Raw genomic sequence first — 24,470 nt, 5'->3', positions numbered from 1 at the left:
TTTCGCCCTCTCCTCAAACTGCTCCGACTCTGCCATCCATCGCCCGCCTCCCTGACTAATGACGCTGCATCAGACCCGATCCCAGCGACACGCCAACGAGACGTCTGACAGCTTTATGGCGATAAACTTTGCCGAAGAGATTAAGACACTTAATGCGCTTTCCCACTTACATTAATTGTTTGCACTCCATTGCCCATGATGCCTGCAACGCCGATGCCCGCCTCCCTCTTCCTTTTTTTTTCTCCCCACCGTTCTGCATGCCCACGCTGCGACTCCAAGGGTAGAATCGGTATTAACGCTGTGATTTGAGCGCAGACCTTGGGGGATTTGTGAGAAGCGGGCTCAAAACAGATGGTAATGACTCCTTTTCTCCTTACAAATGGCAAACTTTCTGATCACATTAATTGGACGAGTTGAGCAAAGTTTGCTGCTATATATACACACACACACACACGACAGCTTCTGTTCCATTAAGCACTTATGAATAATTTAGAAGGCCGACGGTGTTTTACTCGACGTTCACACCAGATTTGACGTTGAGGGGAAAGTAGGCGGGGCTGCGCAGTTTCTGTCGATTGGTTGGCTTGTTGCTTGGTGGTTGGATGGCCAAGACACAATTGGCTGCTGCTGCGTCAAAGGTGCCACGGAAATTTGTCAGAACTTGAAGATAATTGTACTGTCTGTTGTACTATCGACATTATATTACCGCTGCTCGTACCACTTTTGTTGTTGTTGCCACGTCCACAGGGAAATAGGCGTCACTATAGAAGTCTAAATTTGCTTTGACTCTTTGTGTATTCTTGGTGATGGCACGGGAAAAGAATAACACACACACATACAGGCACACATGCACAAAAACACAGGGTCACCTTCATCCAAGAATCAATTACTGTGCTTCTGAGCTGAGTTTGTAAATTATACATCTGGCTATCGTCGGCAATAAATTGCATTACAGCCCCCGTGCATAAAAAGGGACCGACATGTTTTGCAATGCACAGTGGGATGTGAAAGCCCATCCGGCAGGCAAATGGCAATGGCCACTAAATAAAAAGGGGAAGCAACATTTATGAGCGGCGCGACGTTCGTCATTGTCAAGGCAGGCGTCAGGCTGGGTGGTTGGAGGCTAGTGGGGGGGTGTGGGGGGGGCTGTCGTCGCCGCCGCCACCGCCACCGCCGCCGTCTCCATGAGGTTGGGTGATGGCATCGCCGTCACGGGCCATGTTCCATTTCACTGCGGCATTCTGTTCCTAATCAAGCTTTTTACACGGCCGTGATTACGAGCAGCCAGGCAGGGTATTATGAGCCAATAAAGAACGTCGGCCTCATGACCGTGAAGAGGAGCGAGCGGAGCACCGGCTGTGCACCTCAGAAGCTGCTACCTACCGTCAGGTGGAGACACTCCATTTTGGGATGGATTGAAAGTATATAAAAAAAATTAAATGTTTTCCTCAAGTTTAAAGACATTTACTCACACAGCAGCACTTTCCCTCCCTCCCTCCCTTCCCCTGGTATCCGCCCTCTGCGCTCTTAGCTCCATCGTGCTGTCAATGCCACTTAAACGCAACAGCGACTCATCAGTCCGGATCACTTTGCTCCAATTAGACGCGGGCGCTGAAAGCCGCGGAAGGCGCTGACCTCACCACTTGCGTCTCATTTGATCTTTTTGGTGTTTGGTGCGCAGGAGGAGCCATACGTCATGCTTAAGAAGTCTGACAAGGCGCTCGTTGGCAACGACCGCTTTGAAGGGTTCTGCATCGACCTGCTGAAGGAGCTGGCCAATGTCCTGGGCTTCACCTACGAGATCCGGCTGGTGCCCGACAGCAAGTACGGCTCACAGGACGAGAAGGGCCAGTGGAACGGCATGATCAAGGAGCTCATCGAGCACGTGAGTTGAGCGTCATCTATTTCAAGTTATTTGAGTTAAGTTATTTATTCAAGGTTATTTTTTTCTTTCCATGACCTTTAAGTTTGACTGTTTGGGTAATGAATAAGACCTTCAATAGCTGTGTTTGTTGATGAAATCAGTGGTGGTTTGGTTGCCATCACTTTGTTTTCTGCATGTTTTTTTAGCGTTGCAGCAGTCAAATAAAATCAGATGAAACTCGATTGAACCCAAGTCGTAACGTCTCAGGATTATCTGTGACGGTGAATGATACACCCACCCGCAACTTTTAGAAGTTTAAGATTGTTTTCCTTGCGTACATCTTTATCATCACCATAATAACAAAACACCACATTAAACTTGGCATGACACGGTAATGATTGAGCACAAGTCAGGAAAAGGTTTTCAGTCAGTCACATTTATGACACAATTTTGCGAAGTTAGTTTGAAAGTTGCTAGGTGCGCCGATGACACCCTTTAATTTTTCTCTGGAAAAGCCGTAGATTAGCATTAAACATGGCAGACGGACAGGCGGACGGACGTGGGAGGGGGAACGCCTGACCGTCTCCCTGAGGCTTGCTGGCCAATTGCGGCCGTCTATGTCAGCCTGGAAGCCTCTGGCGGCCGTGAAACGGCCTCGCATCCAAGTGATTGTGGCAATTATCTCCTGGCATTTTCTAAGTGTCCCCCTGTCAGTGCTCAGGCTTTGTCCTCAGCCCCAGTCGGGTCGGCGCTGTACTCAGCTGAAAACTTGTAATAGCTTAAGTGGCATTTTGTGCCGAGAGCGGCGTGGCAGGAGTCAGTGGCTCGGTGCTGGGTGAAGAAAGGTTGGGCTCCCACCGCAGCACTTTATTCTCCATCCAGGCTTTTTGCTGGATCCATGTTAATAGCGGTAACCTTGATGGGGGGGACAAATGGATTACGGGAAAGGCGGTGAACGGCAGGAACAGGCGGAGATGCACCGACTCTTAGAACGCCGTCAAACACCGTAAATCCTCTTTGTACGCCGCCAAACAGCAAGAGCAATAAACAGAATTGTACTGGTGGCGATGAATTTGACGTACAGTGACGACGCTGAATCTCAATGTAGGTACAATGGGATGTGCGTCATTTATCCTCGACTTCACTTCATCCCAAGTCTGAAGGGCCGGAAATGATTTTTCACTAAAGTACCAGCCTTACAGGCTCCACTTATGGCAAAGTGTTGTGTTGTTTGGAATCGATCCGAGCGGGAAAACCGCCAAGAGTTTTTATCGAGTGATTGTTCTTCACAAAGAGTGAGGACAGAAAGAAAGAAAAGAAAAATAGATGTGAGAAGCTGAAGGAAAAACGCTGGAAACCAATAGATCTGCATCCTTCATTTGCGGGGAGTCAGATAATGACTCGGCTCGGTTTGTCAGAAACTTTGTCAAACTGGTCTTATCTGACATTGGTTTGTAACTTTTGGAATCAAGTTATTAATATTAAATAAATGACTGAACAAAAATAAAAATAATGTAAAATAACAGATATGCTCTTACTTTAAGTCTGTTTGCTTCTTTGGTTTGTTGTATAATTGAACAACATCAGGAGTTTTCATCTTCTTTTTTCTTCTGTAGCCACCTACTATGCATACACATATCTGATTAGGGCTGCAACTCTTACTTTAAACCTTTAGTCAAGCAGTAAAGCCACATTAGGAATAATTAAGATCAAGATGAATAAAATTCAAAACCAATTCATTAAGTCTTTTGCAAGTGTATCCTGGCCAAACTACTGAGCTAATTTACAATGAATAAATATAAATTTCACAGTCACAAATCGACCCGGGATTCCACCAGGACGACTCAACAAGCAACATGTGCCGTGTCTCTTTGAATTGATTTGGTGGCACAAAAAAATGAGACTGTGTAATGGGACATGGCTGTTTATATCTGATGAGTGGCGCGAAAATAAACTGTGACTTGACTCAATCATGTTGACAATAGTTTAAGCAAGCCTGTTGAAATCCTGTGATTCCTCCAGAAGGAAGCTTGGAATCTGCGCCCATCACTGCGGCGGCCGCTGCTCCATCGAGGACGCGTGACGGATTCTTTGTTGACTTTAAAGTCGCCTCCATTTTTCGGCCCGGCGCCTGATCTGGCCGGTAAAGATAAGCCCATCTTGATTTTCTCGCGCGGCGCTGAGACGTAAAACGTTAAGATGAGCAGCTGACGATGTTTGACCCTGGAGTGATATGAGGCCAGTGTGGGGGAATTTCGCAGTGTCTCATCTTTTCTTTTTTTTTTTCTTTTTTCTGAGGTGAAAGGTCCAGATCCAGATCCTACAGCTTCCCAGTTTAACGCAAACTCATTCAGAATCACTGCAATCTGACAAATACTGGTGAAAAATAAACAATGAATAAAAATAAATAAATAAATAAAAAATATATATATAATATATATATGTATATATATATATATATATATATATATACATATATATATCATATGGTTCTAGCCGATAAACAGCACAGAAAGGCACTGAAAATAGAATCAACAAAATAAAATATGGGCTAGTTTAACGAACAACAAAAATAAAGTCAACAATTTTGAATGTGTTCATTTATTCATGATCTTGCCAAGTCGACAAAAACCTTGAAATATTGTAAACATTGTTTCATCATTTTTAGTCTTTTGCACTTCCTATTTACCCCCCTATTTACGCGAATCGCCCAATTTCAGAAAGCCGCAATGCGAGTTGACACTGCGGGCCGAGGCTCACCGGCGCGCCAGAGCGCGTTGCCGGGGAAGGTGCTAAGCAACGCCTCGGGCCTTGTTAAACTTGATTTAGTCACAATAAATTATCGCTTGAATCGCGGCGTGATGGAAATCTTAATAGCGTGCTTAGCACATCATTTGTTTCTGTCACGGCAATTATCGTTTGCCTTCCGCGCGCAGACGCCCTGGAAGGTTTGTAGCTGGCGCTCATTATTCCTGCCTATAAAGAGTTGAGTCGCTGCCGCTCCATTTAGATGAATGCTGGGTCCAAATGTTGTGTTTCAGCCATATTTTGGGGGCTTTCACCCCCTCTTGCCTGCTGAATTTAGAGAAGCGCAGGTCTGCAAGTGGGAAGCGAGATTTTGATGTATATCTGAGTCGGCAGGATGAGCCAGAGGTGGGCGGGACTGACCCATAGCTGCGAGGGGCAAAAAGTTCAAGTGCCTCAACAGCAAACATGCCTGTCTTGTCTTGCCAAGGCCCCTCCGGAGTCAATCCCAGCTCTGGCTGCGGCGCCACGCCCCCTGCCTCGCGCACATCTCCGTATTAGGGGAGCGCGCAACAAGGAACGTGCACGTATGTTGCCAGTTGTACAGGCGAGCGTGCAACAAGGAACGTGCACGTATGTTGGCAGTTGTACAGGCGAGCGCTTCCCATTGTGCACGGGAATTGGCCAATCAGGCCTTGCCCCCTTTTAATATTCCCGCTGCATCCCTCCAGGATAAATTGCTTGGTGTTATCTGCCGTTACCATTGCATGCTTCAGCAGAGTGCGTTTTTGCAATTTCGACATATTCCGCCGAGGACAATTTCACTTTTGTGTTTGCGCTAAATGTTCATAAAAAGGAGGAAGGAAGTGGCACGATATTACAACGGGAAAAATGTTGTAATTTATTTATTTTTCTTCCTCCTCGTTTTAAATTATTAAAAGCTGCGTAAGGTTTCCGTTGCGCTGTCTCGATGTGCGTTGAGGAAACACACAGGCGGCCGCGTGCGCGCTCGTGCCTCGTAAGGTCGGACGCCGCTCGGGAAGCACGTTTACACCCGGTCAATTTTTCACGCTTGGCTCACGTCAGTTTGCAACTTTTACGAGCCCCGCAGGCCACGGTCAGGTGAGCGGGCGGCGGCGTCGGCGGTGGAGAACACCGCTAAGCTCGCCATCTGCAAACCCAGATAACACCGAGCCATGTGGCAAGAAGCGCGGGGCGCTATCGGGTTATCTTGCCCCGGCTCGCTTTGTCGTGGCCGAGCAGGCGAGCTGAACAAGGACACGGAGGCGTGTACAGTAGAGCGCCGCGAGGACGTCTGGCCGTCCGCAGCCGCCGGCTGATCTCGTGGCTGAGTGGCAGGCCGGTTCAAAGCCGAGGACGGCGGCCTGCGACGCACAAATTTAAGCAGCGGGCCTGGCGGACGCTCAGCGGGATCCAATCCTTTCATCTGGTGGCAGGACGCTGCTGGGTATTCAGCCTCCGCGGTGTCGACCTGCAGGAGGACACGGGCGCACAGCCGCACTGGGGTTTTCCTCTCTGACCTTTGCCGACTATTTTCTCGGCGTCTTTGTGGGGACGGGTTTTCCGAGGGGCGTAAAAAAATGTAGCATTTACAGTGAGGACGGTTAACGGCGGGCGTGTCAAACTCATTTTGACTGAGGGCCACATCAGCATTATAGTTGCCCTCGAGGTTGTGCGGCTGAATTAATGCAGTCACGCCTCTGCGCAGTAGCTGTGTTTAATGCTGTTTAGTCAACTTAGGAATAATGTATATGCATTTGCGTCGATGTAGAAAATATGTGGAGGCACATAGTTCTGTTATAATTGTGACATAAATCCTTTTCATTTATCAGGTTAAGAAAGCCACATTAGTGCTTGATGAAATGTCCTTTTTCAAGTTAAAACAAAGACAAACATTTGCATCACTTTTATTCCAGTCCTTTATCAAATTTATCTTCATCTAGATGAGCCTTTCTCTTCCTTTTGGGATCATTGTTTACCAAACTCCACTTGTTGGGAAAATCTTCTATCGGCCGCCTCGCCGGGCACAAAATGGACTTGCATTGTGGGAGATTTAGTTAGTGTTTTGGTCAAGGTGTGCATCTCCAATGCAGCATAGAATTATATTTTTGAACATGACCACGCAGGCCTGCAAGCCTTGAATTTGGCACATTGACAAGTTCTTTTTATTGTTTTAGACTTGAACCAACTCTTAAATCTTCTAGAAGGGCTCATTCTAAAACAAACATTGGTTTTCTTTTAACCTGGTCAAAATCACCGCTGCTGCCTGTATACAACTAGAGAAGAAAGTTACCTTCTGTGAGAAAAAGATGATCCAAGCAGCTGCTTCCATTAACCTCCGGTTGTGTGGGGAGGGAGTGAGGGGCTGCCGGTATGAACAGTAACCTTCCGAACACGCAGTCAAACAGACATAATGGGCGACGGCCACTTATTTGTCATGCTCAGCAGTGGTTGCGAGGAGCAATACGGTGCCATAAGTCACTCTGGTGACACTGGGAAATGGACCCGTGAGATTGAGATGGAGCTGCGTGTGATTTATGTGAGCGACGCCCAAAAGGCATCGGCAAAAGAGAAATATCACGTTCTCATTATCGGGGTTCGCTGACACATCGAGTTTCACAGATGGTGCATTTGAACTTCGCGGACAAACTTTGTAAATGTGTCCGGTTGGAGTTTGCCGCTCGGGCTGATGATGTCTTTGTAATTTTAAGTCAAAGTTTTAACAAATGTCAAATGGATGCATGATTGGTTGTTTGTTAGCCGAGCGGCTATATTGAATTGTGGAAGTTAGGCCAACCTTCCAACTTTAAATTCAAACTTCATTTGGGTGTTTTTGTTGAGGATTTGTAAATTTGGCTGTCGGTATGTAAATTTGGAAATCGTGACTTTCGAGTTCCAATGGAACGCTAGCCACACTATCCTTCCAACTGTTGCTGATTGTTGACTGAACTTGGCTAGGTTATTGATTAGTTCAGATGTTGATATGCTTTTATAATGCCAAACACATTTGGGTGGAGCAAGACTTGTAGATACCTCAAAACACAAACAGAAAACACAAACTGTTTCCGATGGAATAAAAAATCCATCAGTCACACCGTCAATCATCTTACACTTTAATTATGACTGATGCTAATGTTAATTTACTATTCTTTGTCATTTAGTTAACAGAAGGTGAGACCTTTTACCTCTGAAAAACCTTCACGTTTCACTTGCTGAACAGTCAGAATCACCTGGAAAACGAACGTGAATCATTTACTATTTTTTTTTTTTTCGTTGGTAGCAAAACAGCTGTACAAAACAAAACAAAAAAAATCCTAGTCATGTTTTTTTTTTATGATTTTTATTTTTTCCCCCCATTGCAGAAAGCAGACATGGCCGTGGCTCCCCTCACCATCACCTACATGCGCGAGAAGGTGATCGACTTCTCCAAGCCCTTCATGAGCATGGGCATCAGCATCCTGTACCGCAAACCCAACGCAACCAAGAACGGCTTCTTCTCCTTCCTCAATCCCATGACTCCCGACATCTGGGTCTACATCCTCTTGGCCTACTTGGGCGTGAGCTGCGTCCTGTTTGTCATTGCCAGGTACGTTTCACGCCATCTGTTCCATTCATTTTCTTTCCTTTACATTTTCTTCCTCGCGCTGATTAAACCATTTTCTCCACGTTTGAACCAATGGGATTTCCCGGCTGCGCGTGTCGCTGGGTAGTGATCAGGCGAGTTAGGTTTGCATGGGCTCTTTACAACCCAGCAGTGGGGGTTCGGGGCAGAAAAATTAAAGCCTTCAGTTCCACTGCTGAGCCTCCATTCAGCATGTAATTTCTCCTTTCCTTTGTGTTGTTGTTTTTTTTGTTGTTTTTTTTGTTTGCCAGCGTGCCACAAAGAACACAGGTTTGCAACAAAAAGAACAAAGTACCTGCTGAGGCATAATAAGAGATAACTTTTCTAATTATCGTATTTAGTGGTGCAGACAGCCCGAAGCTGGCAGGAAAAAAAAATACACCTGATGTGTTTCTATTTATAGTTGATCATCAGAATTTGCAGAGAAAATTAAATAGCAGGCGGTTAGAAGTCATAAAAAACTGTATTAATGGATGGAGATTATCTGTTTGATTGCCTGAAAAATATCGCTTTCTCGGGGGGTCGTGAATGTGATGAATGCCCCGCCCGCTCCATTGTCGGCGTTTCCTGTGGCTTCTCATGCAAATTGGTGCTTGAGGAAGTCGGGGAGAGAAGCGAGCTTGGAGAAGAGTTCTGGAGCTGGAGAGCAAACAGCTGCACCTCCTCCATCATCATCATCATCATCATCATCATCACTGTCGGCAGCGGCGGCGATGAGACTTAACCAGCCTCTGGAGTGGTTCTGCATAAAGTGTAAAAATCACCTTGCATTGCCGCGACGCTTTAGAGGAGGTCGACCTGAAATAGCCGTGAAAGTGCCGTGCCCCGAAGGGCCTCGCGCAAACTCCGAGCAGACGCCGGCCACTTCAGCACAAGGAGGCCAAGTCAAAGGCCGAGGCGGCGTGAAGTTGTTAACAGCAACATTTTGGAGGAATAAACACTTCACAGAGTCGGTTTGCAGACGAACCGTACATGCATATTATTAGTTCCTAAACCTAGCGGCTATATTATCAGGCAGAACCTTGCTAGTACCTATACATGAGCACTGCTGTCTGTACCTTCAAACAGAATCAGGCAGGATGTCCGCGAAAAGCAGCAAAATCACTTCCTGTCATTCCCAGAGTAATGGGAACATACAAGGTAAACATATTGTATGAAGATTACTTAAATTTATAAGAAATAATGTAACATGGGGTCGTTCTGCCATTGACTGTGGTGTATTATACATCCATAAAGTTCACAATTTGTCACTAATTTGAGTCTCAGCCAATACTAAATACAAGAAGGAAGAATTTAGGTCAGTAGTGTTTCCATGCACAAATCAAATAGAGCTTCAAAAAACCACCACGGTTCTCTCTTCAAATGGTTCCTTTGCGTGAAATCGCCGTTTGGATCTAAATATATCACGTGCGTGCATGTGTAGGCCCACTGAAGTGCGTTTTAAAACATGCGAGAACACATAATGTGGCTTGAATTTGGTGTATTTATAGCAGGGAAGAGTGTCATCGGTTAACGTTCTCTTTGGAATCAGTGCAAGCTGAACACAAAGCGTTGATGCTGCATCAAAATGTGAGCGTAATCACAAAGGAGCAGATGCATTTACGTTATTGTGACAAAAAGCGGAACAGATGTGCAATAAGACGACAGTGTAAAAAATAAAGCCATTGTAAAATGATATTAAAAATCAAACATTTCTTGGGACGTAACAAACAAAAGGCAAAGTGAAAAAAGTGAAAGTGTTTTCAACTCGTCTTTATGGATCCCTGCCATTGCTTCAACAGACGCACACGCACAGGCCTCATTTACACGCCCACAATTATCCATAAATAAAAAAAAGAGCCATTTGCATACGGATTGTCTCGAAGTTCCCCCAACCCCGTCGGAGCAGCTGTCGGTGTTTCGCAGCTCACAGCTGCGGCGACGCACGCACTCGCCAGCGCCGCTAAATCAATAAACCATCATCTGAGTTATATCTCAAGCATCATTATTAAACATTAGAGCGATGATCAATGATTAATGTGGAGGAGAGGCCATATTGAATCAGGCTCTTCTGCAGTGCCGCTTTGGAATTTGGACCAAAAATAGAAGGACCATGAGTCAGTGAGGAGAAGCAGGTTCCCCCTTTTTCTCTCTAACTAAGGAGGATTTAATTTACCTTTTGTGGATTATTACAAAAAATAGGTTTATTTGGGAAAAGAGTAAATTGGATCGAGTGACTGTATTCCAACCAACCAAACTGGAAAATGTCTTTGCATTGTCCGACCATTTTTGCAGTTTTATATCATTTTTTTTTTATTTCAATTGAGAAACAATACATGCATGCAAAACCACATAAAATCTTCACTTTTGTTATTCTTGCCTCTTTATCTCAAAGAAAAGGTGCAGGCGCTCCGAGTGCATGTCGCCCCCCCGCCTGCTCCCACATGCCTGCAGGAGAAGCGGTGGCTCGCACAGCTTCGGCCGCTCGTGTGCAGCGTCTGATTAAAAAAGACTTGCTGACATCAAAAATATTCCTGCGGCGTGTAATTAGATGGAAGCGCGTCTATCTCACAGAGAATATCTGTTTCACTCAATTAAGTCTTTTACAGAGACATTTTGACCGCCGTCCTTCAGAACTCGGTATACGATATGAAGGAGCCACCATTTAAGCTCGCACTCCTGCCGATCTGCTTTTTTAAAGAAAGAGGCTTTTTTTTTTCGCCCCCCCTTTCAGCGCCACTCGATAGTGCATTTCATCAGGGTAACAGATGTGCCACCATTCAAGGTTCTGTCTCCTCAGAACATAAGGATCTCAGTCTACTCAGTGGCAAGGCCAAAAAGAAAGGAGACGTTCTTCTGGATGAGAGCCTTTTTAAAAGAGGAGTCGTGACATTTCGCAGGTCTTATCTCTGAATCGGCAGTTAAAGACGACTGCTGCAGTGAAGACTCAGCACTTTTCAGGGTCCAAAAGGCAAGAGACGTGCTCTAAAAAAAAAAAAGAAAGAAAGAAGAAAGAAAGAAATCGCATGCTTCTATTTGTTTCACGTGCCTTTGAGAAAAAGGTCTTTGCTAGTTTTTATGAAAACCGACAGTGTGGAGGGGAGAGAGGGAGGTGTTTGATGCCTCCTCCATTCTGTTTTAACAGCGGCGCACTAGAGAGCACAAGACGCTTTACTGAGCTGATAAATTGGAAGACGGTGGTGGAAAACCAGGTCATGTGACATGACTCGTTGTGCACCGGCTTTGCCATGAACTTGTGCAAATCTACTCCGGTCTGCTTGTTTATTCACAGAGACAAACGGCCGTCGATGGCGGTGGCTCCCAACAGCTGCTGCCTCGTGAAAACGTGATGACGCAGAAGTCCAGTTATTTTAGATCTGGGTCCCATGTTTTCATGTTTCCATCGATGTTGTGCTGAATAAATGGGGGGGGGGGGATGATAGAGGGAGAAACTTCTGCAGCACTGAATAAATAAATTGCCTACAAAAAAAAAATATATATATCATATGCTCAATTTGCCCATTGTTTTTTCATGCTATTACTACTGTTTACCAATGATTGTTATGATTGAGTACTATATGTATTGAATAAATTAAAAATATAAAACATAAGTTGTTACTTGGAGTGAAAAATGAGAATGATTTGTTGTCTCTACTGTCTCTGCACAGCAGCAACAACTGGGGGAAAGATACAAAAGTAACAACAACATCCCGGAAACCGATTCCTCTGCGTTATTATAGAAACAGAGCCCAGAGCTTCTCTTCTTCTTCTCTTCTCTCCGCTAATCCTGGATGACTCTCTGTCCTCCAAGGTTCAGCCCCTACGAGTGGTACGACGCCCACCCCTGCAACCCCGGCTCGGACGTGGTGGAGAACAACTTCACCCTCCTCAACAGCTTCTGGTTTGGTGTCGGCTCCCTGATGCAACAAGGTATGTCACCTGACTGAAGGCTCCGACAGACATACCCCCCCCGCCCCCCACCACCACCACCCATTTCTCTCCTCGCCGACCCGATGCTGCCGCCACGTCTCTTGTCCCTGACGAGCTCCGCCGTCTCCGCCCTGCAACTCCCATGCCAGACGCTCACCTGTCACCGACGGCACTGTCTGTCTCCACCCACCCGCTGTTTAAAGACAGAGGGCTGCGTGCCAGGCCGGCTTGTCAGTGGCTGTCGTCTCAGGATGGAAAACATCGACACCTTCACTTCCCCGACTTGTAACACGGCGGCACCTGGTCCCGCTCAAGAGTCTCCCCGAGCCGTCGGGACAGAAGGGGCGGCAGGCGGCGAGGAACAAAAGTCTGACAAATACCAGCTGTCAGTGAAGTGACTGACTGGTGATGGCTCGTCCACAATCCATACCTGTCTCACTGTCTAAGTGCCTCACTGCCCCACTGCCCCACTGTCTCACTGCCTCACTGCCCCACTGCCTCACTGCCCCACTGTCTCACTGTCTCACTGCCCCACTGCCTCATTGCCCCAATGCCCCACTGTCTCATTGTCTCACTGTCTCACTGTCTCACTGCCCCACTGTCTCACTGCCCCACTGCCCCACTGTCTCACTGCCTCATTGCCCCACTGCCCCACTGTCTCACTGCCTCATTGCCCCACTGCCCCACTGTCTCACTGTCTCACTGCCTCACTGTCCAGCTTTTGGATTGCAAGAAAATCCTTCCAGGTCTGGGAGCAGAAAATAAAAAAGGACAATTTCTCTCTGCAGGTGCAAAAACAATACAAAATAAATCTTCCAGTCTCTTATTTAACATCCCGCTGTAGAAGGCATGCGCATTCTGCAGGTGTCTTTTCCAGAAGGGGCAGGTAAGAAATAAAAAAAGGCCGGTGAGAGACCCCAGCTAATAAAACGCCCTAACCTCCGTGTAACAAGACAAATCAGGGTGGCTCAGGGAGACTCGGCGGTGGATCTTTTCAGCCCGTGAGGACGGCAAACACATTCAGCAATTCATTAAGCGCCGACGCTTCGCAGCACTCTGCCAATTTGCCGGGCGCGGCGCCGAGGGTTACGGGTGCGGTGCCGGGTGCGTGGAAGGAGAGAGAATCAGAAACCAAAATGAGCCGGTTAGCTCCGTGTATTATTAAGCTAAACAGGGAAGAATCTCCCTCCCTCCCCCACCGTCCAACCGCTTTGCGCCCCCATTAAAATTCCGCATGCGTCTCTCGTGCTGCTGTGTCTGCCGATGTCGCCGCCATTTCTCAAAATCCACAGTAGCGACTGAAGCGGCTGCTGCTAATTAGGTTTTATTCATAGATCACTGGATGCACGGCTTCACTTATTTTATTTTTTATTTTTTATTTTTTCCTGGAAGACGCTGCAACCCAGATGACTGTGCCCTATCAAGCTGGGCCTCCTGCGCTAGTGATGCAAGAGTCCTGATCACCTGTGTTGCTCTCTTCATAATTCTGAATTTGGACAACCGGTGACATTCCCGGTGGTCCTCTACAGGCAATTTGTCCAAGTTTCAATGGTCCAAGCCTATTCACAGATCTTTATTTCGTAGCCTGGCATCTGCTGGCGCAGCCTGCTCATTCAGTTGGTTAATAAGTGCCATAGATATCCAGGAAGCAGCATATTTCACCCTCTGTTTACAACCTGCTGCACAAAAACAACAGCTGGGTTTCAGCTTCCTGCTGGAAACAAAGTCTCTTGAACCCGGGGTTGTTGGTGTCCAACACCTGGGGTGTCGTCACTGACCTGAAAGGGGTGTCAATGAGGTCTCGGTGCCCTCTGTGACATCATCATCGAGAGACGTACCCAATTAAAAATCCTTGCTTGTTTTTTTTTTGTTTTTTTAGCTTCATGCCGATTATTTGTTGATCTCTCTTCACATGCACGTGTTCTAGAGCTGTGGTTTTGAGTGTGCACTGTCTTGCTTTCTGAGGGTTCACTGACAGGCTGGAGCGACGGATTATTGCTAGAAAACGTCGATAAAGAGAATTTCAGGGGCGATGGAGACAGACATTTCCTGGCTTTTCCGTCACACCCTTTGTTGCTACAGTACCTCAGTGCGAAACAGACTGCGTGGTTGCATCTGCAGCGAGTTATATTTTGTCTGTGTCAAACCGACAACACAGCCCCCACCCCTCCCCCCCAACCCCTGCACCAACCCCCACAACACAGCACCTCCTTGTTTTTGCTTGTCTGCAAAACACGGTGACAGCAGCTCGGATGGAAGGAAGAAAATCTTTCCGACATGTATAAAATGCAAATGTGTGTGTTGGAGGAGAGGCGCGCGCGCACACACACACAAGCAGACGCAAACGCTCACACACACAAACACACAACACAACCCGAGCAGCTTGTCTGTGGGAGGGACGTGTCACCAACAACACAAAGAACACAAATGTGTGGAGATGCAAAAGCAAACACTTTGTACACTTCAAAAGCGTTCCTGCGGGTCTCGCTCGACTCTCTCACAACAAGCATATGTCTGATCACATCCCATAAATTGCTTCCTCCGTACAGGCAAAAGTCTTTGATGGCTACGCTTGAGCTGCGAATTAATGGCACTCTCAATTTTTTAACGACAATTTTTTGAACGACAAAAAAAGGAAAAATCCGTTCTGAGCGTGAGATGAATTGTTTAAAGTCGTCGCCTTCGCCCTGTTAATTCTCGCTAATTCGCTTCTACAGGCGATAAATAATGGTCGCCAGTGTCACTCTGGCGCTCGCTGAAAAAAAAATTTGAGGTGATTCCGTTCGCAACATTTTAAGATTTAAAGGGCAAAGATTTACAGGCGGTGGCGCTGTCGCTTTAACTCACCGACGTCTTTTTTTTTTTTTTTTTTTTTCTTTAAGGGATAATTACCTGTCACGGAGGCATCGGGCTGAAAAAGGCACTTTGAGCGTAATGACGCCACAGTGAATCCTAAATGCAGCCGTTACATTCCCATGAGATGTTGGAACAGGGTGCTACAAGTGGGGAGGGAAGAAAAAAAGTGGACAAAAGAATGGGGATTATTTAGTAGCACAACGCACCAAGCGACACTGAGAAATATGAGACGTTGATAAATCAGCTATAATGCCAGCGAGGAGACGGTAAATTGTATTTTAAGTCATCATCAATTCATTGAAAATGCAATGAAACGATGTTAAAGGACCAGTTTGGTGTTCCATGATTGTGTAAATATGGCCGCCGCATTGCCTCAAATAACAAGTAACGTAAACCAGAAGTGAAATTAGTTCTGTGTTTGTTTGAAGAAAAAAAAAAAGGTAAATCCTTTAAGAGAAGTCATCCCTGTTTTTAGTGATCGTCTCGCCGGTCCAGACGTAAAGCAACGCGGTGGCGGCAGTCAGTGAGATGGATGGGACGTTTGTTCGCGGAAACAGTATCAGCATCATCCTCCCTGGGAAGCACAATTTATAACCCCCTGGTTTGCCAGCCGCGAGTCCTTCCGCCAGAGAATGTATGGCACGTTGACACCATTTTGTTTTCCTCGCGCCACATGACTGATCCGCTCTTTGTATTTATTAGTGTTGCGCCCCCCTGCTGACAGCAGCACTTTATAGTGTGCCGTTCAATTGAGTTACCCGCCGCTCGGCTTCATCTTTAGCGCAGGCGGGGAGCCCCGTCTGGAGTCCTCCCCCTCTCAAGTCGCCACCGCCACCGCCGCTGCCACCGCCACTGTCTCGCCCGGGTCCGTGGCCCGAGCGCTGCTCCTCAAAACCACAAAGGACGAATCCAATCAAATTTGGCGGCGAGAGGTTAAAGAGCGGACGGCGCTGCCACCCCTCCGCGGGCTTGTTACTCCTCACAATTGCCCCCATAAATCTTCCCGGTAGAGCAAGAGGGGCTGCACGCACAAAGCACAAGGGTGTTTTAGAGGTTGTCAGGGATGAGATATAAAGTAAGTTAAACGCCAGTCAGCGAGCCGCCGAGAACACGGTGGGACTCAGCGGCGGCGGAGGAGGAAGCCCGGGAAGGAAGTCACGGACCGATGTCTCCTCAGGGTTATTTGCAACTTTTGCTTTTGTTATGACCCCAAATGAAGCTTGTGGTTTAAAAAAAAAAAAAAAGGTGAGGTGAGGTGAACAGGACAGAAAGGGCCAAAGGAGTGCCGTCGACCCAAAGAAAAAAGCAAAGCAAAAATATTGCCGCCAAAAACGAAAATATGATTTGAAAGCAACTCTGAACGATGACAAAAAGCCCGGCTGCACTGCTCTTATGTCACAGATGAAAATACAAGCACTGCCAGCACTTACCCTTTTGTGTCCAACAAAGTAACATCGGTATGGAACCTGCTTTAGGATCCACTAGCACACATTCTGACCGTTTTCAAGCCATTCTCACCCAAAACAAAGTTTCATACCCACAACTCTCTCCTCTGTTGGAGCTGCATGCCAAACCCTTTTATACCCAACCAGACGTAATTGAGGAGGGGGGGGCAGTCATTGGCTGTCGTGATGAACTCCACTACTGGGGCGTAACTTCTTATACATTCTGTGTAAACGAGGTTTGTCATTTTGAGTCGGCGACACTGCAGTTTGACTCTGGCAGTCGAGCCACCGCTGGCTTCTCAGTCGGGTGGTGGGGTGGGGAGGGGGGCGTGGCGGCGGTGGTTGTGTCGCCATCGGGCCAATCGGGTAAAAGTGTCAGTAATCGACTAAAGTCGCTTGCAAAGACTTTTAATTCTCTCTCCGTGAATGTAAATTGTTAACTTAACGCCTGCCGTTTGCTGAGAGCTGGAGAGGCACTGAACGTGATTACAGTGCAGCCGCCGCCTAATTGTGGGGTTTGAGTCGGACTCCTCGGCGTGGGCTGTTTGAGCGATAGTGTAGAAGTGGAGAACAAGCTGTGTCCTTGGCGAGATCGCTCACAGTCTACCTGCTTTTGAGATTTTTTACTTATTAGTTTATTTTTACAGCCGTGGGTGTTGCTTTAAGGGTACAGTCAATAATTTTCAAAGTAAATAGATTTGTGTTCATATATTCACTGATAAGGTGTAATTCTATCTTTTTTCTTTGGGCGGTTGTGTAAACCAGCAACGGACTCACATCCTATTAGTGCCATACGTTGCAGTAAATGCAGAAACAATTCTAATTTTGCTGATATGTACGTGTTGTTTTCAAAAGAGTTGCTTAAACAAGGAGACATATTAAAATGACATGGTGTGAAAACAGCCTCACACACCCGACGCACGACTAAAAGGCTTAAAGAAACTTGCAGTTTAAACCATTTGCTGGATGCCGTTCTGCACTCCTAGCTCAGTGCTAAACTGCCAGTGGCAATAATTTGGCCTAAAATGGCCAAATTTGTTTCCTCGCTTGTCTTGCCTTGGCCAACACCTGTGGCGCTGCCCAAAGCACCTGCAGATTAATTAATTGGGGAAAAAAGGAGAAATGGAAATGACTCAGCCACAGTGTTGGGAGACACTTTGTCCAATGTATCGCTTGAGAGCTATCGCACAGTGCATTTACATGCGCGCTAACATCAAAGTATTTGTCTGGACAGGGGAGTATTTCTAAGTTGATGCAGCATATCATACTTCCAAATTGGCTCAGCTATGCCTTGTGGTACAGAAAAAAAATGGGGGGAAAAAAGATTAAATTGTGTCCTCAAGCAAAGTACAACGTTTTTTGGGGTTTCCTTAATCCAATATTCATCGCTGAGCTCTTTCAGGACTACATTCTCCCACCCGTCAGTCGGCTTGAACGGCTTGGAGAACATTTTCATGCAAAAGTTGTAAAAGTCTTTCAGCAAGAGACCGCAATGGGACCAGCGCGACTGCTTTGCAAGTTCTGCCGAGGAGAAAAAGAAAAGAATATCTACACTGAGCGGATATTGAGACGGGTGCACGGGTGGAATATTTCGAAACGCATCTGAAAGTTTGAATCTCACCGGGTGACTTTCACTCACGCGCAGGCTCGGAGCTGATGCCCAAGGCCCTGTCGACCAGGATCATCGGCGGCATCTGGTGGTTCTTCACGCTCATCATCATCTCGTCCTACACGGCCAACCTCGCCGCCTTCCTCATCGTGGAGAGGATGGACTCGCCCGTCGACTCGGCCGATGACATTGCGAAGCAGACCAAGATCGACTACGGCGTGGTCAAAGACGGCGCCACCATGACCTTTTTCAAGGTACTGCCAACAAACGGCTGACACGCATTCTCCAGCTGCGATTGGCCACAAAGGCTCCGGCAGAGCACGATGACCGTTTTCCTTAATCGATAGCTATGACATACGCAACATTTTCATAGTTGCATTCATGTGTGCTGAAAAAAAAAAAGAAGGGGAGGAAAATTTGGACTAAGTCGTAGCAAAAGGGACTAACTTGGCATGCCGTATTTTGCAGAGTTGGAAGTACAGATTTTTTTTTTAGCTTCCTCTCGCAATTAGCAATCGCACGACTAGCGTTGAATGACGGTGTGACTGTTAGTGATATTTATGACACGAACAGTCACTACTTGTAAATAAAAATGCGTGCTTGAGATGACTATTGCAATAAGCAACTGTTGTAGCGATTATTGCATCACTTGCGTCACCTGCTGTATTTCTATCGGTTGGTCACAATGCAAAGCTGTTACATTGTGAGAAGGTTGACCGAGCTATCGCAGAATTTCAGAATCTTGGTCATCGTCTTTGGTCACCAGACTGTGACAGCATACCGTTTTTGAGCAACGGCCAAAGATTGTGCCGCGATGGTCTTTGGCCAAAAAAACATACTGTGTGTAAGACGCTGCCATGGAAACAGGTCGTTTTGAACATTCTATAGCATCGCTGCAGCAGCTGTCATGCAAAATTGATGTATTCAGACATGAGGCAAGATGTTGAAATTTAAGTTTTAAAACATATACCAAGCATGTTGTAGTGTGTGTGTGCGTGCGTGTGCGTGCGTGTGCGTGCGTGTGCGTGTGTTTTACTGTCAGATCTTTACTCCCACAGCAAAAGCAAATTCTTCAGCTTCTCCACTTCTCGACGCTGTTTGATGTGTTCTCCCATAATAATTTTTTATTCCAAAGTTTCAGCCTTTTGCCTGCAGGGCCTTCCAACTTTATTTTATTATTTTATTATTTTTTTATTTTTTTATTGGGTTGGAGGTATTCTCTTTAGATGCCGCCGCTGCTGCTGCGGTGCTGAATAACACATAACGTAACACACTTTTTTTTGCAGAGTCGGGAAATGGAAACACTGGACATTTCTAACTCGGCGTCACCCACAAGTTTATGGCATTGAGCAGCAAGAAAACACACAGAAACGCATAAAACACAGAGCATAAAAAAAAAAAAATCCTCCAGAGTGAGTCTCTGTCCTAGTTGTTATATTCCCCGCGTCTTTTTGTAGTCGCGCTCATAAATGCTGTATCTTATTGCCGACGTGCTGCAGAGAGCATATTAAATCTGCCAGTATTAATTGTGCTGTAAGGCTCGGGGTTTACGCACAAAAGAAATATTGACGCTTTATGCCATCCTCCCCTGCTCCGGTGCGTGAAAAAAAAAAAAAAATCTCAATCGCTGCAGAGTCGGGTTATATACGTCTTGTAATGAGTTTGGATGTGACTTGAGGCATTAACTCCTTTTCATCAGAGCCCCGCCCCCCAGTTCGTCTGAAGAGCCCTGTTAGAAAATGAGAGTTATTTTAGATCATGGCTGCGCGCCACCCGCGATGACGGATGCGATTGTGGCGCCGGTAATGGCGGCACGCATGCATGCACGTGTGCGCACACACACACACACACAGGTGTTTAATTACCCCATCGGAGTTGCGTGGTTCAAGTGGCCTCTGCTCCCTCCAGCAGAAAAGGCCCTAATGATGCCGACTTAGTGAGGCAGAGCGGCAAAATGGATGTTTTGAATAGTCTGGCGCGGGGATAAAGGCTTCGCAGGTGTCCGTGACTCGGATGGATGCGTTCTTGTACATGTTGCTCGACGTGTGAGTCGGAACGCTTTCCCTCCACAGTATCTGCCTTCAGAAGTGTTTTTTTCATTTTTTTTATTGAGCAGGTTTTTATTGATCCGCCAGGTGAGTTTCAGTGTCTTAGAATGCCGCTTGGCCCTCACTTTTCTCTGTTCTTTTCCAAGTTCTTATTATCGCGTCATGAACCGGATTTGTGACCGCAGAGTAGATCAGTCATGTTCATTATGTCTTCTTTTTTGAAATTATAGTCAAAGTGTCTTGCGATCAGTCCATCAACTCAGAAGATGGTGTAATACCTGCTGAAGATTTCAGCTGTAAGTTCAGGAAACCTCAAGGCTGAAGCTACAGCCGAAAATGTGAAGCAGCATCTCCTAAATTGAATGTCCTGATCGCGAGAAAACTTGTGACACTCAGATGCCCCCTGTTACCTCTGTACACCCCCAAAAACAGTGTATTTAGCCCTGTGTTTTCAGTCTGCCGCTTTGCTGGAACTTCCATGTGTTTGGAAGGTGGTGAAAGCTTGTTGTGGGATAGCTAGAAGGCTAACTAGAGAGTTAACTAGCTAGCTAGCTAGTTAGACAGATAGATAGATAGATAGATTGATAAGTCCTCTGAAAGGCCTCAACATGAGCTTCTTTTTTTTTTTTTCCTTTCTTTTTTTCGGCGCCCATAGTCACACAGTTAGCTGCTGCTCAGGCTGCTGCTCAGGGGTGAAGGATCATTGCTGGATGTGATTAAAAGCCATTATGCATTCAGAGCAGAGAGAGAGAGAGAGAGAGAGAGACATAGAATCTATAGGCGAGCACACTTTGTCTGAGATAAGTAGCCGAACTGCCTAAGTGGGTGTTTTTTTGCTGGGCGACCTCGGCTTCACCACCAGCGAACACACACAGGACCGGCGAGGTCACCTTCACGCCGCGCATCCACGCGACCTAATTGATGGTTCCAACGCCTTAATATCAGACTTCCAGAGTCCAATCCCGGGCGTCTACTGTAATGGCGGGCTGCCTCATAACAGCATCTTTGGCAATTTGAAACGGCTTACAGTCGCCAGACAGTAATTACCCGGGATTAGGCACGGCACCAAACGTGACCTCATAAAACACTGCGTGAAATATCACACGGCCTGATGCAAGATTAATGGAGAGGTGTTTCCGTTATTGCCGCCTCGGTAGCACTTGTGAGGAATGAACGCGCACTAAGCTCCAATTTAGTGTTCTTTTATCACACGATAATTGCGACGGCCGGGATAATTTGTGTAAAACCTGCCGGGCTGCTGTTTCTCCTCCTATTGTACATCGGATTCACTCTTTTATTTATCACAAAAGAGCCACAGAGGGACAAAGCCGCTGCTTTTCCCGGCTCTCGCTCGCACCCAGTGTCTGAAAGTGACTCTTCAACCGCCGGCACATTGAAACTGTTGGGTATTTTTTTTTTCCCCCCCTGTCGCTTCTGAACACAGCGACGTCTTTGAATAAACCCTTCAAGCCACCGTTGGTTTATTTATTATTTTTTTATTCTTTTAACCAATGCCGCCGGCTCCTCCCGCAGAGATCCAAGGTGTCCACTTTTGAGAAGATGTGGGCTTTCATGAGCAGCAAGCCCAGCTCGTCCCTGGTCAAGTCCATCGACGACGGCATCCAGCGGGTGATGAAGTCCGACTACGCCCTCATCACCGAGTCCACCACCATCGACTACATCACCAGGAGGAACTGCAACCTGACGCAGGTGGGGGGCCTCATCGACAGCAAAGGCTACGGCATCGGGACCCCCCTCGGTAAGACCCCTCTCCAAGAACTGCAGAGAAATTAAAAGTTAAAAAGCACAAGCTGTTGTTAAAAATACCCCGGCTATCCTCTTAACGGATGTGGCTTTTCAGCGAAAGCTGCAGAATGAGACACATTTTATGTGATATATATATATATTTTTTTTTTTTTTCTTATTGCTTCCAGCCAGACAGTATGCCGCAACGCGTTTATGAACCTTATTATCACTGGATCCAGCTGGCGTTTCTGCCACAGTAAAAATGGGGCCTTATGTTGCTTCCAGGGTCCCCATACAGGGACAAAATCAGCATAGCCATCCTCAGCATCTTGGAGGACGGGCGCCTACACATGCTGAAGGAGAAGTGGTGGAGTGGGAGCAGCTGCCTGGATGAGGAGCGTCGCGAGACGGGCCCCATGGGGATCCAGAAGCTGGGTGGTATATTCATTGTGCTGGCATCCGGCCTGGTGCTGTCTGTCTTTGTGGCCATTGCTGAATTCATCTACAAGCTGAGGAAGACGGCGGAACGCGAGCAGGTAGATGTCCCTGTGAATCTTTTGATATTTTCATTTTCAAAGGGGCAGGATTGAAGGGTGTCTGTGCGACAGCTCCAAAGAGGGCCCCTCAGTGAAGACCGCACGCAATATTTACTCGTCCGAGAGTCAGTCAAGACTGAGACTGAGAGAGAGATGTGCAGTCAAACCTCAAACTTTATTTATGTAGCACTTTTCTTGCACAGAAAATGCAACCCAAAGTGCTTCACAAATTAAAACAATAAATAAAATGGCGACCAAGTCGGTTGCATTTTTACCACTTGGTGACACAAAATCACATCAAGTCAACCTTGCAGTTTTCATTCCACCGTCGGACATTTAAAAGGTTAAAAGCAAAAATTTTACAGGAGTTTGATAACCATGCCACAGTATTCAAATTACACGGGTGAAAAAAATAAAATGGTAAATTGATTGGATTGTTCTGAAAGATTGTTTGCTAGCGCCATTGCTAACAAGACTGAAGTTCAGGCTGTTCTGTGCACCAGAAACACTTAAAACCAAAATAAACCAAAAGACGACAAGATTTGATTTGTTGGATGGCTTCAGTGAGGTTGAGTGCAGGGCTCATGGGAACAAAATTAAAAAAAAACTTCTTCCGATGCTGAAGCATTAAATATTAAGTAGTGTTGTCCAACCTCTGCTTCGAGTCAAGAAGATACTAACTGTGGCTATTTTGTTGGAGCACAGAGCCCTGCCTCCATCATTAAAAAAATAAATAAATAAATAAAAATCTTATTAAATGGTTTGCATGCCTTTTGCTAATCCCTGGGTCGACTTGGCCGCAGCGCTTTCTTACTCGAACCGGCACGAATGCCAATTGGAGCAGAAGGAATTAATCCGTTATTAGTCATCGGCGTTGTTGGAGTTGCATGGCTGTTTTAAATACACGCTAAGTAAGTCGTCGTCCGCGCACGCTCGCTCGTGCACCCTCATCAGCCATGCGTTGCTGACCACGGCGGCGGCGGCGGCGGCGGCGGCGGTGGCGGCGGCGGCTCGAATTTCACTGACAGCCGTCGGGAAAAAAAAAAATGTGCTCTTGACACTGTCGACACTCTTCGCCATCAGAACCATTTAAAAGCTAAGGCATTTACTCCCCGCCCCCGCCCCCTCTCCTCCTCTCCCCAACCCCTCCGCCCCGCCCACCCCCACACCCATCCCCTCGCCCGCCCCTTTTCGCCCAGAGGTCTTTGTGCAGTGCCATGGTGGACGAGATCAGACTGTCGTTCACCTGCGAGAGGCGGGTGAAGCACAAGCCGAAGCCGGCGGTCATGGTGAAGACGGATGCGGTGATCAACATGCACGCCTACAACGACCGACGACTCCCGGGAAAGGACAACATGAGCTGCAGCACTGGGATGACGCCCGTCTTCCCCTGACGATGTGCTCGCCGCCGGCCAAGGGCCTCCTGAGCAACGTGTCGGGGGCCGTGCCGGAGACGCGGGACAACGGCATTGACGGACTCCCGCGGTTCACCATCAACCACAGTGACATTGGGACACTAACCAAACACGGGCAACTCAAAATGGCAGCGTCAGCCACGCAGGTATGACGGCATTTGCAACCACCAACCCACCCCACCCTCCGACCCCCCCGCCCCCCACCACCAAAAGATAAATAAGTAAAAAATCGCGGGGAATGTTTTTGGTTCTGGGAGATTCCTGGGAGAAACGGTACACTCGACTAATCAGCTTCAAAGTCTGATGTTTACGTGCACAAAATAGACGCTGCTGGAAAGAAAAAGAGAAAGAATCCCACCCACCGAGAGACCCCCGACGTCGTGGTGCGAGAAGTGCGGGCGCTGGCGAGAATTAAGAAGGTTTTTATCCAAGCGGCAATAAATGCGAGAGAGCGGGTTTAACCGGAGATCAGATTCTTTTTGCCGAACATTCACACCGTATCAGCACCTAAATAAGAAAAGATGAGGGTATTAAGTTCTTAGTCGTGTTCATTTACGCCAAACTCCTCGGCTGCGGAAGCCCGCGGCGGTTCTTGAAATGGCTGCGGAGTTGTTTTGCGGAGGAGGCTGCTGGCGGCGGCGGTGGCGGCGTCCT

General features: G+C 47.0%; 1 protein-coding gene across 1 annotated transcript in view; it reads left to right on the top strand.

Moving 5' to 3' along the window:
- The window catches only part of grik3 (glutamate ionotropic receptor kainate type subunit 3), a 90,139-nt gene extending 66,122 nt beyond the window's left edge, over nt 1-24,017 (top strand). The window contains exons 10-16 of the mRNA XM_076050895.1: nt 1,682-1,885; nt 7,993-8,216; nt 12,043-12,161; nt 18,108-18,325; nt 21,653-21,878; nt 22,151-22,401; nt 23,601-24,017. Coding sequence (XP_075907010.1) covers nt 1,682-1,885; nt 7,993-8,216; nt 12,043-12,161; nt 18,108-18,325; nt 21,653-21,878; nt 22,151-22,401; nt 23,601-23,795 — 1,437 coding nt within the window. The 3' untranslated portion in view covers nt 23,796-24,017. The remainder of the gene's footprint in view (nt 1-1,681; nt 1,886-7,992; nt 8,217-12,042; nt 12,162-18,107; nt 18,326-21,652; nt 21,879-22,150; nt 22,402-23,600) is intronic.
- Nucleotides 24,018-24,470: the final 453 nt, after the last annotated feature.

The sequence above is a fragment of the Nelusetta ayraudi genome, unplaced genomic scaffold, assembly GCF_046127955.1.
Source record: "Nelusetta ayraudi isolate G7.1 ecotype Tasmania unplaced genomic scaffold, CSIRO-AGI_Nayr_v1 ptg000131l, whole genome shotgun sequence".
In the NCBI taxonomy this organism is placed as follows: Eukaryota; Metazoa; Chordata; class Actinopteri; order Tetraodontiformes; family Monacanthidae; genus Nelusetta; species Nelusetta ayraudi.
The sequence above is the reverse complement of the archived record's forward strand: the minus strand, read 5'-3'. Positions and strand labels throughout refer to the sequence as shown.